Source organism: Kogia breviceps, chromosome 4, assembly GCF_026419965.1.
Source record: "Kogia breviceps isolate mKogBre1 chromosome 4, mKogBre1 haplotype 1, whole genome shotgun sequence".
NCBI lineage: Eukaryota > Metazoa > Chordata > Mammalia > Artiodactyla > Physeteridae > Kogia > Kogia breviceps.
The window spans coordinates 76,182,483-76,197,425 of NC_081313.1; the positions used below are offsets into that span (position 1 = coordinate 76,182,483).

General features: G+C 37.4%; 1 protein-coding gene across 13 annotated transcripts in view; it reads right to left on the minus strand.

The window, feature by feature from the left end:
• Positions 1-14,943, minus strand: part of MCTP1 (multiple C2 and transmembrane domain containing 1) — a 540,048-nt gene that overhangs the window by 176,107 nt on the left and 348,998 nt on the right. For all 13 annotated transcript variants that reach the window (XM_067031360.1, XM_067031359.1, XM_067031357.1 and 10 more), the window contains one exon: positions 13,026-13,119. In XM_067031360.1, coding sequence (XP_066887461.1) covers positions 13,026-13,119 — 94 coding nt within the window. The remainder of the gene's footprint in view (positions 1-13,025; positions 13,120-14,943) is intronic.

Consider the following 14,943-nt stretch of genomic DNA (forward strand, 5'->3'; position numbering starts at 1 on the left):
GTGCTAGCTGAAAGAGGAACATGTGCCACCTTTTGAACTGCAGCCTTTCCTAAACGTTCATGACAAATGTCCTTAGCAGCAGGCAGGATCAACTCCTTACCAACAGTAAAGGGCTTCTTAGCTTTAGCAATGAGGTTAGCCACTAAGAATCAGTGCAGACACATTTGATGAAGTGGTGGCCTTCAATAATTGCTTCTGCTCTTCGTGTTCACGTTTTTTCCTTTGAAAAACTCCAAAGGCTTGTCTTTTAATGCAGGATGCTTGGTCTCTATGTGGCGAAGCAATTTTGAAGGTTTCGTGGCTTTGTTGGATAGCCAGTTGCCACATGTTATACAAAGCGGGCTTGGAGAATGTGAATCACCTGTTGCAATGAACCTGTAATTTAAGTAGGACTCTTGGTATTTTCTTTTAAATGCAGCTTTCTTTTTGTTGGCAGTCTTACTTCTGGTGTCTCATCATTGGGTCTTTCCCCCTTTTCAAAGAAGCTCTCTACCGATGTTTGTTTTTTACTCATTTTGACTAGGGTTAGCTTGTGGGCTTACCAAAACTGTGACTGAGACAAGAGCACAGTGCAGGAAAGAGGCGTGGATGAAAGTGGTAAATAAAATAATGGGTCAGCCATGAGCAAACTAAAATAAGTGTCAGATTCTGACTGAAAGCCTGCCACCAGATGCAGCTGTACAACTGAAGTACATCAACTCACTTGCCACTATAAAGCCTGCCACCAGATGCAGCTTAATTGTCACTTGCCACTCACTGATAGGGTTTTGACATGAGTCTGCAAGCAATTGATTTATTATGGTCTCTGTGCAGTCAGACCTCTCTGCTAATGATAATCTGCATTTGCAGCCACTCCCCAGCGATAGTATCACCACCTTAGCTCCACCTCAGATCATCAGGCATTAGATTCTCATAAGGAGCGTGCAACCTAGACCCCTCACATGCGCAGTTCACAGTAGGGTTTGCGCTCCTATGGGAATCTAATGCCACCTCTGATCTGACAGGAGGCGGAGATCAGGAAGTAATGCGAGAGATGGGGAGCGGCTGTAAATACAGATGAAGCTTCGCTCACTCACCGCCACTCACCTCCTGCTGTGTGGCCTGGTTCCTAACAGGCCACAGACCAGTACCGGTCTATGGTCTGGGGGTTGGGGACCCCTGTCCTAGAGAATAACATAGGCAGAACACTCTTTAACATAAATCACAGCAATATTTTTTTGATCTGTCTCCTAAAGCACAGAAATATAAGCAAAAATAAACAAATGGGACCTAATTAAACTTAATTTCCTTTGCACAGCAAAGGAAGCCATCAACAAAATGAAAAGACAACCTGCTGAATGGGAGAAAATATTTGCAAATGATATGACTGATAAGGAGTTAATATCCAAAATATATAAACAGTTCATACAACTCAACATCAAAAAAACAAACAACGTGATTAAAGAATGGGAAGAAGACCTGAATAAACATTTTTCCAGAGAAGAAATGCAGATGGCCAATAGGCACATGAAAAGATGGTCAATATCACTAATCATCAGGGAAATGCAAACCAAAACCACAATGAGATATCACTTCACACCTGTCAGAATGGCTATAATCAAAAAGAACACAAGCAACAAATGTTGGTGAGCATGTGGAGAAAAAGGAACCCTTGTACACTGTTGGTGGGAATTTAAATTGGTGCAGCCACTCTGGAAACAGTATGGAGGTTACTCAAAAAACTGACAATAGAACTGCCATATGACCCAGCAATTCCACTCCAGGGTACATATCTGAAAAAACCAAAACACTAATTTGAAAAGATACAGGCACCCCAATGTTCATAGCAGCATCACATACAATTGCCAAGATATGGAAGCAACCTAAGTGTCCATGAATGGATAAACAAGAAGGGGTATATATATACAATGGAATACTATTCAGCCATAAAAAAGAAGGAAATTTTGCCATTTGCAAAAACATGGATGGACTTGGAGGGTATTATGCTAAGTGAAATAAATCAGACAGAGAAAGACAAATACTGTCTGTTATCAATTATATGTAGAATCTAAAAAAATACAACAAACTAGTGAATATAACAAAAAGGAAACAGACTCACAGATATAGAGAATAAATTAGTGGTTACCAGTGGGGAAATGGAAGGGGGCAGGGGCAATATAGGAGTATGGGTTTAAGAGGTATAAACTATTAGGTATAAAATAAGCTACAAGGATACATTGTACAACAGGGAATATAGCCAATATTTTATAATAACTATAAATGGAGAATAACCTTTAAAAATTATGGATCACTATATTGTACACCTGTAATTTACATAATATTGTACATCAACTATACTTCAATTTAAAAAAATGAGAGATGTAACCTATCATTCATTAAGAAATAATAATAAATCCATGACATGTTAACATCAGAGTGATTAAATATTATGTAGCCTTTGAAAAACTCCATTGTACACTCATGGGAGAATGACAGTGAAAAAAGCAAATAACATCTCAGTATTATTATGAAAACAGTTTTGAATTCACAAATTCCTAAATGGGTCTTGGGGATCCCCAGAGGTTCCCAAGCCACACTTTGAGAACCATGACTAAGAGCAATGGAAATAAAGCTTAATGTATACATGAGTTTATTTCCCTTGGTACACAGAACTAGATGCAAAAGAATATTTATAGCATTGTGTTTAACTAGATGCATTCTTTTTTTTTTTTTTTTTTTTTTTTTTGCAGTACACGGGCCTCTCACTGTTGCAGAGCGCAGGCTCCGGACGCACAGGCTCAGCAGCCATGGCTCACGGGCCCACCCGCTCCGTGGCATGTGGGATCTTCCCAGACCGGGGCACGAGCCCGCGTCCCCTGCATCGGCGGGCGGACTCTCAACCACTGCGCCACCAGGGAAGCCCCTAGATGCATTCTTGAGTCCTAGAAGTAAACCTTCTTGGTATTAGCTGGGAAGCTCAAAATTTATGACAGATGAATGGGCAGTAAAACAAGACAGACAAGAAACTGGAAAATAAAGAAAAAGGAGACTATGGGATTTACAAAATGAGGAGAGGCAATAGAGAAGTTATGTCTAAGCCTTTAAGAGTTTAGATAAATTATGGTAAAAAACATTTAAAGGCTTTATTTTCAATTAATATTTAACTAGAAACTATATACAAGTGACGTTACTAGATTAGAAACACAAAAGTTGGGCTTCCCTGGTGGTGCAGTGGTTGAGAGTCCGCCTGCCGATGCAGGGAACACGGGTTCGTGCCCCGGTCCGGGAAGATCCCACATGCCGCGGAGCGGCTGGGCCCGTGAGCCATGGCCACTGAGCCTGCGCGTCCGGAGCCTGTGCTCCACAACGGGAGAGGCCACAGCAGTGAGAGGCCCGCGTACCGCAAAAAAAAAAAAAAAAAAAAAAAAAAAATATATATATATATATATTTACATAGGTCCTAAAGTATCTTCAAGGGCTTGTAAAATCAAAGGATCTTATGATATATTTTTATATGTATTTGAGGCCAAGCAACTTTTGTGTTTCTTTTTTTTTTTTTTTTTTTTTTTTTTTTTTGCGATACGCGGCCCTCTCACCGTTGTGGCCTCTCCCGTTGTGGAGCACAGGCTCCGGACGCGCAGGCTCAGTGGCCATGGCTCACGGGCCCAGCCGCTGCGCAGCATGTGGGATCTTCCCGGATCGGGGCACGAACCCGTGTCCCCTGCATCGGCAGGCGGACTCTCAACCACTGAGCCACCAGGGAAGCCCTATGTAAATATATATTCAGTTAGATTTTCCACAGAGAAACATGAGGTTTCATATAATCTTTCCTATAAGTAAATTAACTAGCTGGAGATGTCTTTTGCAATGGAATAAAATTCTTTAGACTTAAAAATTTTTTAAGAACTGTATTAGGTGATTAAACCTTTTTATATTTTTAGGCAATAAAACTGAAAATTGCCATCTGTCAAGCCTTTGTCTTTAGAATGATATCTTTGTCTTTTTATTTCTCTTCTACATAATATCTACTCATTCAGGTATCTGTTATTCATCTTGGCACCCTTTGCAGGATCTCAGATTCTTAGGACTGGGAGAGAAGCCTTAGAGGTCAAGTTCAAAATCTCCTGTAGGACTTGAATCCCCTCTGCAACCAGGTGGTCATATAGGCTTGGCTTCAAAGGTTCCAGCAATACGGAATCACTACATCCACAGGAATATTCTGATCTATTTTTTGGCAATCATAATTTGGGGGAAATGCTTCTTTACATTTTATGTCTCTCTAGCTATTGTCTATTCTATGATTTGCCCTCTGTAGTAATTTTTGAAGTTTAAACGAAATAACGGGTGTAAAGGAGGGAGAGACACTACTCACTGAGAGTATCTGATTCATGTTTGTTGCCTGCTCTCCTGCACTGGATAGTGTGGATGGCTTGCTGAGCATCTATTCTAACTATTTCTAGCATGTCTCTTCCTGACCTAGAGAGGCCACAAGGGCCTCCCTTGCAGCTGGGGTTGCAGATGTGATTTAGGTCGCACCAATCAGAGGTACTTGCCTAAGATTTGACTTTAGAACTCAGTTATCTGAGAGGGTGTGGAGTCCAGTTTGCTGCTGCTCACACAGCAAGCAGGAGTAGTGTAAGCAGCTGACACAATGTCTTCCCAACATACCCATGTGGCAGGAGCTGAAACTCTTTGGTCCTCTCATGTAGCTTTAGTATTAACTTCTGGAAAGTGAGCTTAGAGCTTGTTTTCTTAGATCCTTCCTGCCTCTAAAGATTCTGTGATCCACTGAAAACTCTATAACAAATCCCTTTCTGATTAAATGTGCTAGAAGGAAGTTTGCTCTTTGGATTGAACCTTGGCCATTACTACTCCTGCCAACTCCTATCAACACCGTCCCCATGACAGGCTTTGGATAATTGACAAAAGAAATCATATCCAATTCCACATCTTCCTTTCTCTGGTTCAACTTCATGGCTTCACTGAATAAATGTGGATTGGCATCCCTGCCTTGCCATGTACAAGCTGGGGTGTGTGTGTGTGTCTGTTGATCTAGACAAGTTACTTAACCTCTCCACACCTCAGTTTTCTAATTTGTAAAGTGGAGATAACAACAATACCTAATTAGATTGTTGTGAGATTAACTGTGATAATCCTTGTACCAAGCTTAGGGTAGTGTCTGACATGTGATAAGGGCTCAATAAATATTCGTTGCCACTGTTATTGTCATTATCACTTTCACTGAGCTATTTTCAATGGCCTTGATTTTAAAACACCAGATATACCAACCAAGGATATTCTCTGGTTAGTTTGTCAATGTCCTTTAAAGTGTAGATTTTAAAACTGAATTCATACCCCAGGATGTCTGATGAGCCCAAAAGAGAGTATCATTCTCAACATTCTCCTTTTATTCAATGTAACAAAACTGACGTATGTATAATTCACTCTCATGGAGATTAAACTCAAGTCAGACTCAAAGTCTTTTCTGTATTTTCTACTGTTAAAGCAAGACATCACTGTTTTGTACAGAGGTAAGATTTTTGATTTATACTTTTTAATGTTCATCTTGTGGAACCAAGCCTGTAATTTCAGTCTGTTGATTATATATATAAATTGTATATTGTACCTATTATATATATAAATAGCATACATATGTTAGTCTCATGTAAAATGAATTAACTATGCCTCCTAGCAAGTTTGATAAGGAAGCAGCTAATTATCTCCTCAAAGTCATTAGTAAATACATTGAGCAGGTTAGACCAAGGATAGAGCCCTGCATTCCTCCATTTAGCCATCAGTCCTTTAATATAATCACCCTTTGGGCTTGAAGGTTTAGTCATTTATGAGTCTAACTACACTAATATATCGTCCAAACATCCCTGTAGTAAGATTTTATTTCAGTAGTCTATTTAAGTCCAGATCCTGTCTGAAGCATTTCCCTAACTCACCATTCTAGAAAATGCATTTCTTATTTACACACCAATATCATAATGTAACAAAATATATATAATAGTTTAATTCTAAACACTAATTCTAACATCTGAAAGCATTTCTTCCAGCACTGAGTGAAACCCTGGAGCTAGCCCTCCAAGCCAAATCAGCAATTCTCTATTTCTTTACTCAAAGGATCATTTTGTAATCTTAGCTCCACAGAACTCAATTAATTATTTTATAGTATTTCTCTTTTCCTCATTTCCCATTGATAGTGGGACCACCACTTTCTCAGCCCATAGTCCTTCACCTCTAGAGCATATCAAACCCAATTATTAATCTCTTTTGTCATCCCACCTATTCTTCCAGAGCAGTATCTTCTAACCATGTGACCTGCATATGAATCACACATGATTTCTGTAATTCCCTGTAAAACACTAGTTCAGACTCAGGCCTCACCAGCCCTTATGTTAAATTATCATTTTAATTCCTCTTCTCACAAATTTATCAACTTTTGGTTTTAGACAGATACTTTTGCATTTCTATAATTAGAATATGATTTAGCTTTTTAAAAATAAAATTACTAAAAGGAAGCAACTTTTATTTCTATATGCAATATGGTGGCATAAAAGAATAAAGAGCAATGATTTGCTTTCTTTGCTTTGTGATGCCTTTGTCTAGTCTCATTCTTACGGAAGATATTTATATAGTGTTAAGACATTTAACATGTATGTGCGTCACACTGTTTTCTAAACTAGGTATATTATAATGATAAGAATGTCAGGTGTTGGATGTTTTTAATGCATTCTAAATTGCATGAAATTTCTTCTCGAAGTATACTATCTGTTTAACAGTCTTCTACAAGCTTAATTATTAAAAAGCAAATAGAAAAATTAGGTTATATAAAGGAAATAAAGCATACTTGGGAAATTTAAAATACATTTTGTGTAAAACTTTGGTTTATGTTTCAAGAAATATAGTTTTAAGATTTTAAGATAGTGAAAGTTTAAAAATTAAGAATTACGTCCACAAATAACCCCGTTTTGGGTAAATTATTTTACCCTTGATAATTCACAAATACGAAGGAATTCCACTGCATTAGATATATAATACTTTCAATGAAACTATGTAGAGTTTAAAGGATATCCATTTTCTTTTCTTCTAACATAGGTTTTAAATAATGATCATAAACTCTAAGGCTGCATTTATCAGATATTGTCAATGTTATTAAATGTGATGATGGCAATGAAATTCATATGCTATTAAAAATTCAAACTGCTGGGCTTTCCTGGTGGCACAGTGGTTGAGAGTCCGCCTGCCAGTGCAGGAGACACGGGTTCGAGCCCTGGTCCAGGAGGATCCCACATGCCGCGGAGCCACTAAGCCCGTGCGCCACAACTACTGAGCCTGCACTCTACAGCCCGCAAGCCACAACTACTGAGCCCATGTGCCACAACTACTGAAGTCTGTGCACTTAGAGCCCGTGCTCCGCAACAAGAGAAGCCACTGCAATGAGAAGCCTGTGCAGCGCAGCGAAGAGTAGCCCCTGTTCCCCACGACTAGAGAAAGCCTGCACACAACGATGGAGACCCAACGCAGCCAAAAATAAATAAATAAATAAAATAAATACATTAAAAAAAAATTCAAACTGCTACAATTCTATAAAAGAAACAGCATAGCTACTTCTATGGGTAGAGCTATCATATTCTGAGGGGCACTCAAGTGACAATTGCTCATATCTTATGCAATTTGCTTGAGTAACCCACAAGAGTTAATTTTTTAAAAGGATAATAGCTTGGATGTATACGTGCTTGGCATTCAGTATATAAAACTTTCAAAGAAGACGCTCGCCTTTCTCTGTACAGCTACCTTTTCATTTTCTTTCTCTGAATAGACCTATAATATTCAGAGAAAATATCAAGAATAATAAATCCAAATCTCTGTATAAAATATACCTTCATGACACACTCAAGCTGGAAATCACAGGAACCAATAAAAATGCAGGCAGCCTACTGATAATGAGGTCAGAAATACAAATAAATTTACTTTTAATGAAGACTGGAGGCACAGTAATCAAAGTGTTAAAATTCATTTCATGCATATCTCATTTGCTTCCTAGCTAATATTTACCACACAATCTGTGAGAAAGTAGAGGCCTAAGATGCTCCAGATAAATGGCTCAATTAATTGTACAGAGGTAGACTTCTTTGAGCTGAGCCGGAGCTGTGAGCTCTTTATTAAAAGCACTATTCTGTAGCCCATAACCTTGTTCCTTGACTCCTCTCTGGTTTCCAATTTAAACAAGTCCCCATGCGGCCTGCTCTAAAGGGCTTTGTCTCCCTGTCATTGTTAAGAGAGCTGAGGCATCCTGGAAGTGTGAAATCAGACCTCATGAGTTGAACGGTTCCCCAGGGAACGCTGGACTGCACAGAAGGTCAAAGTCATGGGCCGGACCATCTGAAAGTGTCTGATCGCTGGTCTGTGACACAGCAAGTTGGGGTGGGGTGTGGAGGCTAGACTGAAGAGGACTGAAATTGAACACATCTTAATTAAAGCCCACAGACAGCAAAACAAAATGTTTTCTAGGCAGCCTGTCAAATGGGGCTTAAATTTAGCTCTGCTAATGAATCTGAGCTGCTAACTGTTATTTCTTAAGATAATAAGACTCTCACGGAAGCTGATAAAAAAACCGTAGCATGTCTTTTTCTGCTGTTTTGTTACTGAAATATTTTCCAACAATGAAGACAGTTTTCCTAAAGAAAAACATGGGAAAAGTCTATGCAAATAAAGGGATAGTCAACAGCTCTCTTAAAAACTAGTAGATTTCCAGACTATGGAGCTGGTGAGTTACAAATCTTTATGTGTAGTGTTGTTCTAGAAAAAGATATGCTCATTTAATGGGACTATTTCAATGACAGCTTATGTTAACTGTAAAATTCTCTCCCTCTCTTCCTTTTTTTTCTCTCTCTCCCTCTATTGTTTCCTAAAAGAGATGGTGCATTAATTTGAGAGATCAATTCACCTGGAGTGAAGAAGTTTTATATTAGTGTACCTTTTAACAGAGTGAAAAGGTAGGGCATCTTTTGAAAGGGTTTCACAGTTTCCCATATCAGTGTTTCTGAAACTGAGTGGCTGGTAATCCCTGGGGAGGCTGTGACCTCTTCCTCAGGAGCTCAAAAAAAACCCAGGGGAAAAATGAAGGGGAGGGGCTGAGGAGAAGAACCTTTTTCTTTTTCTTCTCTAAGAACTTGAAAGAACCAATAGGCCAGGTCTAAATACACTGCAAAGAAAGCCTCACTCAATACAGAAGACTTTAAATGTTCAACTGAAAGCAAAAATTAGGCCCTGTCCAAGGAAGAATAATTAGAAACTAGAAAAGACAAATTCCAACATACATGAACTGTTTCCCATCACCACCACCACCAAAAAAAAAAAAAAAAAGTCCACCATTGGTCTCTCTCTCCTCACAATCTGTCCAGTTTCAGGGAGCACTTGATTTAATGGTAGAATCTTTCCTCAGTGAACACAGGGCCAGACGATCTGCAGGTTTTGCTTTGATGATCCAGAGAGACATTAACCTTTTCACTGGTTATGTGAAAGGTAAGTAAGTTGTACCGTGCAGTATTTTTCAGTTAATCAAACTTTTTCCCTCACGAAGAATTTAGCTGACCAACTTTGAAAACCGGAGTGCCACTTTCTCAGGCTGTGAAAGGCTGCCCACAATTTGACTGAAATTTCAATCCACTCTTGTGCCTCCCTCAATGCATGTGTATGTGTGGGAGTTGTAAATTGAGGCCTTAACCACCAGAGTTAATCTCTTTTTAAAATCTGTATTAACCTTAATGATTTGAAGTGCACTGTCCAACACTGGGCTATTGAGATGGAAGAAAAAACTACCCTCGACTATCAACAGTTTATTAGGGGCTTAACTGAAGTGACCTACTGTAGTAGACTTCAGCTGAACAAGGCTATAGGCTTTTTGTGGAAAGGGAAAGAATTGAGGGTTTCATTAAAAAGTAATTTGTGCTTTATACTCACTCATTCAAAGAGAGTCTCAATTGCTCTTTATTCACACAGAGTTAATACAGTATCACAATGTTTCTCAATGAATGTGTTGTAACAAAAGAAAAATTTTACATTTTGAAAGGAAAAAAACTCTTCCTAACTGCAGTAAGATTGATGGCTACTTAAAAGATTATAGAATCTCTTTTTTCTTGTGTTCATGCTAAATGATAGAATATTGTAATTTAAATTTTTTTGCTTAAACTATGGAAGTTTAACTTTATGTTTTAATCATTAAACATATTTTAATTATAGGGTAAAGTTGGGCAAATATGAGTTTGTGTTGTTGGACTTGTCTGGGAGAGTGTTCAGAAACCAACTAGGTATCTTATAGCTATCGCCTCATTTATATCAGGTTAAAAAATATTCTTTGCTATCAGTGATTTAAAATATCCCCTCTCCATCCACAACAATCCTAAATGGATGCTAATTTGAGCATCTGAAGACGCACCATTGACTCTACTCCCTTCCCTCAAACTGTTGCTGAATGTCTTGTAGAGCCTGACTATGATTATCCACTAAGATATAAAACATATTTTTAAAGTTCTTCTTTGAGCAAGTAGGAGATAAAGTATGCAAAGAGCTTATTTGTGATAAGCTCAAATTTCATGATACCCAAATTTCATGATAAAGACCAGGATGGCTCAGTATACATATAAATATTTATCCTTCTCAGAAGTAAAGACTTTTTAAAAAACTTGGTAGACTATTCAGACATTTCTGTCTTAAATACATGGTCCTCGGTTTCTGCCACCATCACAAATGTCATAAAGACCACAAAAGGTCCAAGAGTGAACAAGGTCAAAGACTGAATTATCCTCTTGCCCCTGAATAGTTTAACATCTCTCTTATTCAATTCAGAGCACATTAGATTATAAGGTCAGTGAGGAATGAGGAATCATTATGTCCCTAAAACTAGAAGGAAAAAATGGAGAATCTGTTATTTAGTATTCCCCAAATTAAAGTTCATTTTATCAGATCAAAATCATGTCTCACTGAATCCCTAGGGAAAAGGCGATTCTTATTCACATTAATTTACCTAGAACCATTACGAAAGAAATATATCTATTTTTTCCAGCTTCAAGAGAACATGTACTTTAACTTGCTTAGTGGCATATAGGCCAACTGGGTTAATGTAATTTGCATATTCATGAAGTTTCAAAAGCAATGACAGCTTCTCTCCAAGAGAGACAAACATATAATTGCATTTAACTTGTGTAATGGGCAGGTATATAAACTTTTGAAGTGAAGAGGACTTGAATTTTTCTATAATAAATTATTTCACCCACTATAAATACCCAGTGACAGTTCTTAACACTTAGGTAGGTGCCCTCTGCGATACGTTTTATTTTAGGCTTTTCTCTCTATCTTCAGATGTTTTTAGCCCAACACTGGGTGCTCCCCTTCCCTGCAGAAAATCCTGAAGAAAAGTGAAGATATTTCCCATGATGGTGAACATCTTGGCCATGAATTCCTGAATCTACCTGCTGCTGGGAATCAAAGGCTGGCCAGAACCTCTGTGGTGTAAAAGCTGCCCTGAGTTCCTGTTCTGGTCTTTAAGTTAATGTCCAAAGTGAACAAAAAAAAAAGCAGTTAGTCAACCATTCACTGTTGACGGTTGGTTCTAATAATGAAAGCAGAATAATTTAAAAATCGTGTCCAGATTAATTTGATTTTAACCACACCAGAAATAAAATCCAAAGTGAATAAACTTAGCATTCACTAATTGTTTAGTACAAGGAGCCAAGTCAGTATATTTTCAAAAAGATTACAAACAATCCTCTCTCCCACTATTTTCAGATATGCCTATTTTGAAATAATATCTGACAGTTGTTATTATCTTCTTGGTTACAAATGAGTTGATAAAATCCTCTTTAAAGAAGCTGTAAACTCTCAACATTTTTACTTTTATCATACAGTAAACAGTCATTCAATACTATGCAAATATTAAAAAATTTTAAATATTGCCATTTTTGAACAGACATCTGCTATTTTAGTTTTAAGGCATGTGATCTTTTAATTAGGTTTTGATTCTGTTCCATGAATTAAGGGCAGCAGTGATCATGTAATGTGTTTGCAAGCCCTTATATGGTAGGAAAAGTACATTTCTCCCCTTCAAATAAGCTAGCTACCCTTTAAGGGTCAACTTGCTGGGCATTCACAGTGGTAAGCATATTTCCACAAATAATAAGTGGACACTTTCTTTCAGGAACAGGGAAATCTGCACAAAATTGGTCAAGTCATTCCTATTTATTATCCACTTTGCGATGGACAATTTAAGGAATTGTATAAATACCACCCAAAGCCTATGAAATTAAAGAATAAGTGAATGCTCACATAGTTGCAAATTCAAAACAATAAATTAATTCTGTAAATTGATGAAATAATTAATTAATTAACATGTCACAGAAACAGCAACATCCAAATCAGGAAGCTTTAAGACATCATACTGAGTTTGGCATTTTTACAGGCCTGCTTCTTGGTTAAAAAAAATTTAGAACAATGCAGATGTTTAGTTTAGATCCAGAATGATCTCTGGGATGTGCCAGGGAATTTGGACAACTAAGGAATTGTATCAGCAACCCAAATACCAACAGTTCATACCAAGGACTTGAGAATTATGTATCTAAACTTTTCAGTGAACTATGCAACAGATTTCATGCATGTTTGAATTATCAGTGTTGATGCTACAGTATCATCTGAGGGAAGCTGATACTGTCTAAGAGAAAAAGATACAGCATTACTACCCCAAAATGCCAAAATGATGAAACCTGGAAGAAATATAACTACTATGTTGATTAAAACTTGGAGAAGGCAACAGTTCAAAAGTTGTTTCCCTTTTTACTGTTTACTTTTTAACATGTAATCCTTCTTTTAAAAAGCAGAGACAGTATAAAAATCAGGTGGATAGCAAATCTTTGTAAGATCAACAAACTTTATATTATTTACTCTGATGATTGAGTCAGGTGAAATGAAAAGTTCAGTCATCAAATGGTGTACACCTTGCATGCTGCTTGATATACAGGCAAAAGGAAAACTGCATCGGCTCTTACCTGTGACATCAGCGGCCATTAACCCTTCTGCTCTGATCACTTTCACCTGGAGGAATCCCACATCTTTCAGGTTATGAAATATCCGCCATGGGCTCTGAAAGAACCCAACATCAGTGTTAGAAAAGAAAGGTCATAAAGGGTCTCAAAGAGTGCGCTCAGGAAACATTAAGTGTTACAGTTGATCTCAGGATGCTGCTTAAGTGATCAAAGGGATATTTGTGTTTCTTCGGTACAGATGACCTTTCCACCATCAAGAATGTATATATACACACACACATATTTATGTAGATAATTGTTGCTATATAAGTAGATTTTTTGAAAGAGTAAAAAGTACCACAGCATTTCTCCCCCATAAGTAATTAGCAGTAGATGATGAACAATAAATTATAAAATACTACATATCTGCATTCTTCCATCAGCCTCCTTTACCAAAGCGCTCCAAGAAATCTTTTATCTATGAGCATGATGATTTGTAGACTATTGCTTCTTAATACTGAATCTTAAGTTGTTGGTTAAGTAACACACTTCAGACTTTGGGAATAAGAAAGACAACATTAAATTAATTATTTTTCGACTCTTCTCTTCTTGGGCAGCTTTGCAAATGGTAGGTGCTAGATAAGGGTTAAATTATTTAAGACTATTTTCCAATATTTGATTCAAAAGACGTATTTCTACCACACACCTTTTAGGTGTTTTAAAATTTTATTTGTTTTATTTTTGTCTTTGAAAATAAATCAAATTGATTAAAAAATAAATTCAAAAGTGATGAGTAATTTTTCTTAAATTTGTAATTTTGTTTGTCATTGTAGTAGGTATAGAAGTATACAAATTTTGATAGAAGAATCAGATCCAAATGCTGAAACCTATTTAATTTCACAAATTAATAATGGTAGAGTTTGAATAAGCGTAATACCAGAAGGAATTAAAAGAGGGATAGCAAGAAAATAATTCAGAACCCTAATTAACGGACACAAATAGAGTAAAATCAACCTATAGAACATGATATGCATTTGTTTCTTTATACTTCATTGCATCTTTCTCATGACAAGATCGGCACTTTTATTCAGTAAATCAAAGGTGCTTCTTTATCATAATCGTTAAAATGCTTTAAAACCGGGAGCATAACACAGTTTTACCTAATAAAGTTATCTATTAAAATGTTACTACGGAACATTCCCATCTTTGCATTGAGAATGTGAGAAGACTGACTAGCACAAGCTTACCGCGATATTAACTGTATCAACCCCATGTGACTAGTCATTGTTTACCCTGATGCTCTGACCTTGGCACATTGAGAGGAGGAAACACAGATAGACGTGTAATCTCAGAGCCTAACTTTTAAAAAAGAGTGTTTAGCACAAGGATTAGCTCTTAATCTTTTATTGTTTTTAAACAGTTGTTTATCACCCAAACTGTGTTGAAATTACACGGGTGACAGGGTTCAATAAAAATGCACTTCTCTCTCCATTTACATTCCTGTAAATTAAGGGTTTAGAAGTGGAAACTTTAGACCGCAGTATTATAATTCAGAGATTTGTAGGCATGTTGTCTTCCTAAGGTCGTAATGATCAGGTGTGGGAAGCTGTTCCGTATCTCAGAGCTTACTGAGTGTAACAGACCAGGTAAGTCTCCTAATCTAATGATGGAGAAGAGTTTTAGCAAAAGGTTCCTGTCCTTTAATTTTCAGGGGCAATTTAAACTAAGTTTCACTGTGACTAAAACAAATGTCTTCAGTCAGAGAATCGTTTTCATACTGGTAACCTCATTGCAGAGTCACACTGCTTCTGGTGCTTCAGCTCCGAAGTTCTGCTTTCCATTTGGAGGGGTAATTATTATTTGAAGGTTTCATTTCGTCGCGTCAGCTGACGCTCAGTGATTTATTGCAAACTTCAACTGTTTAGGCCAGGAACACATGGAT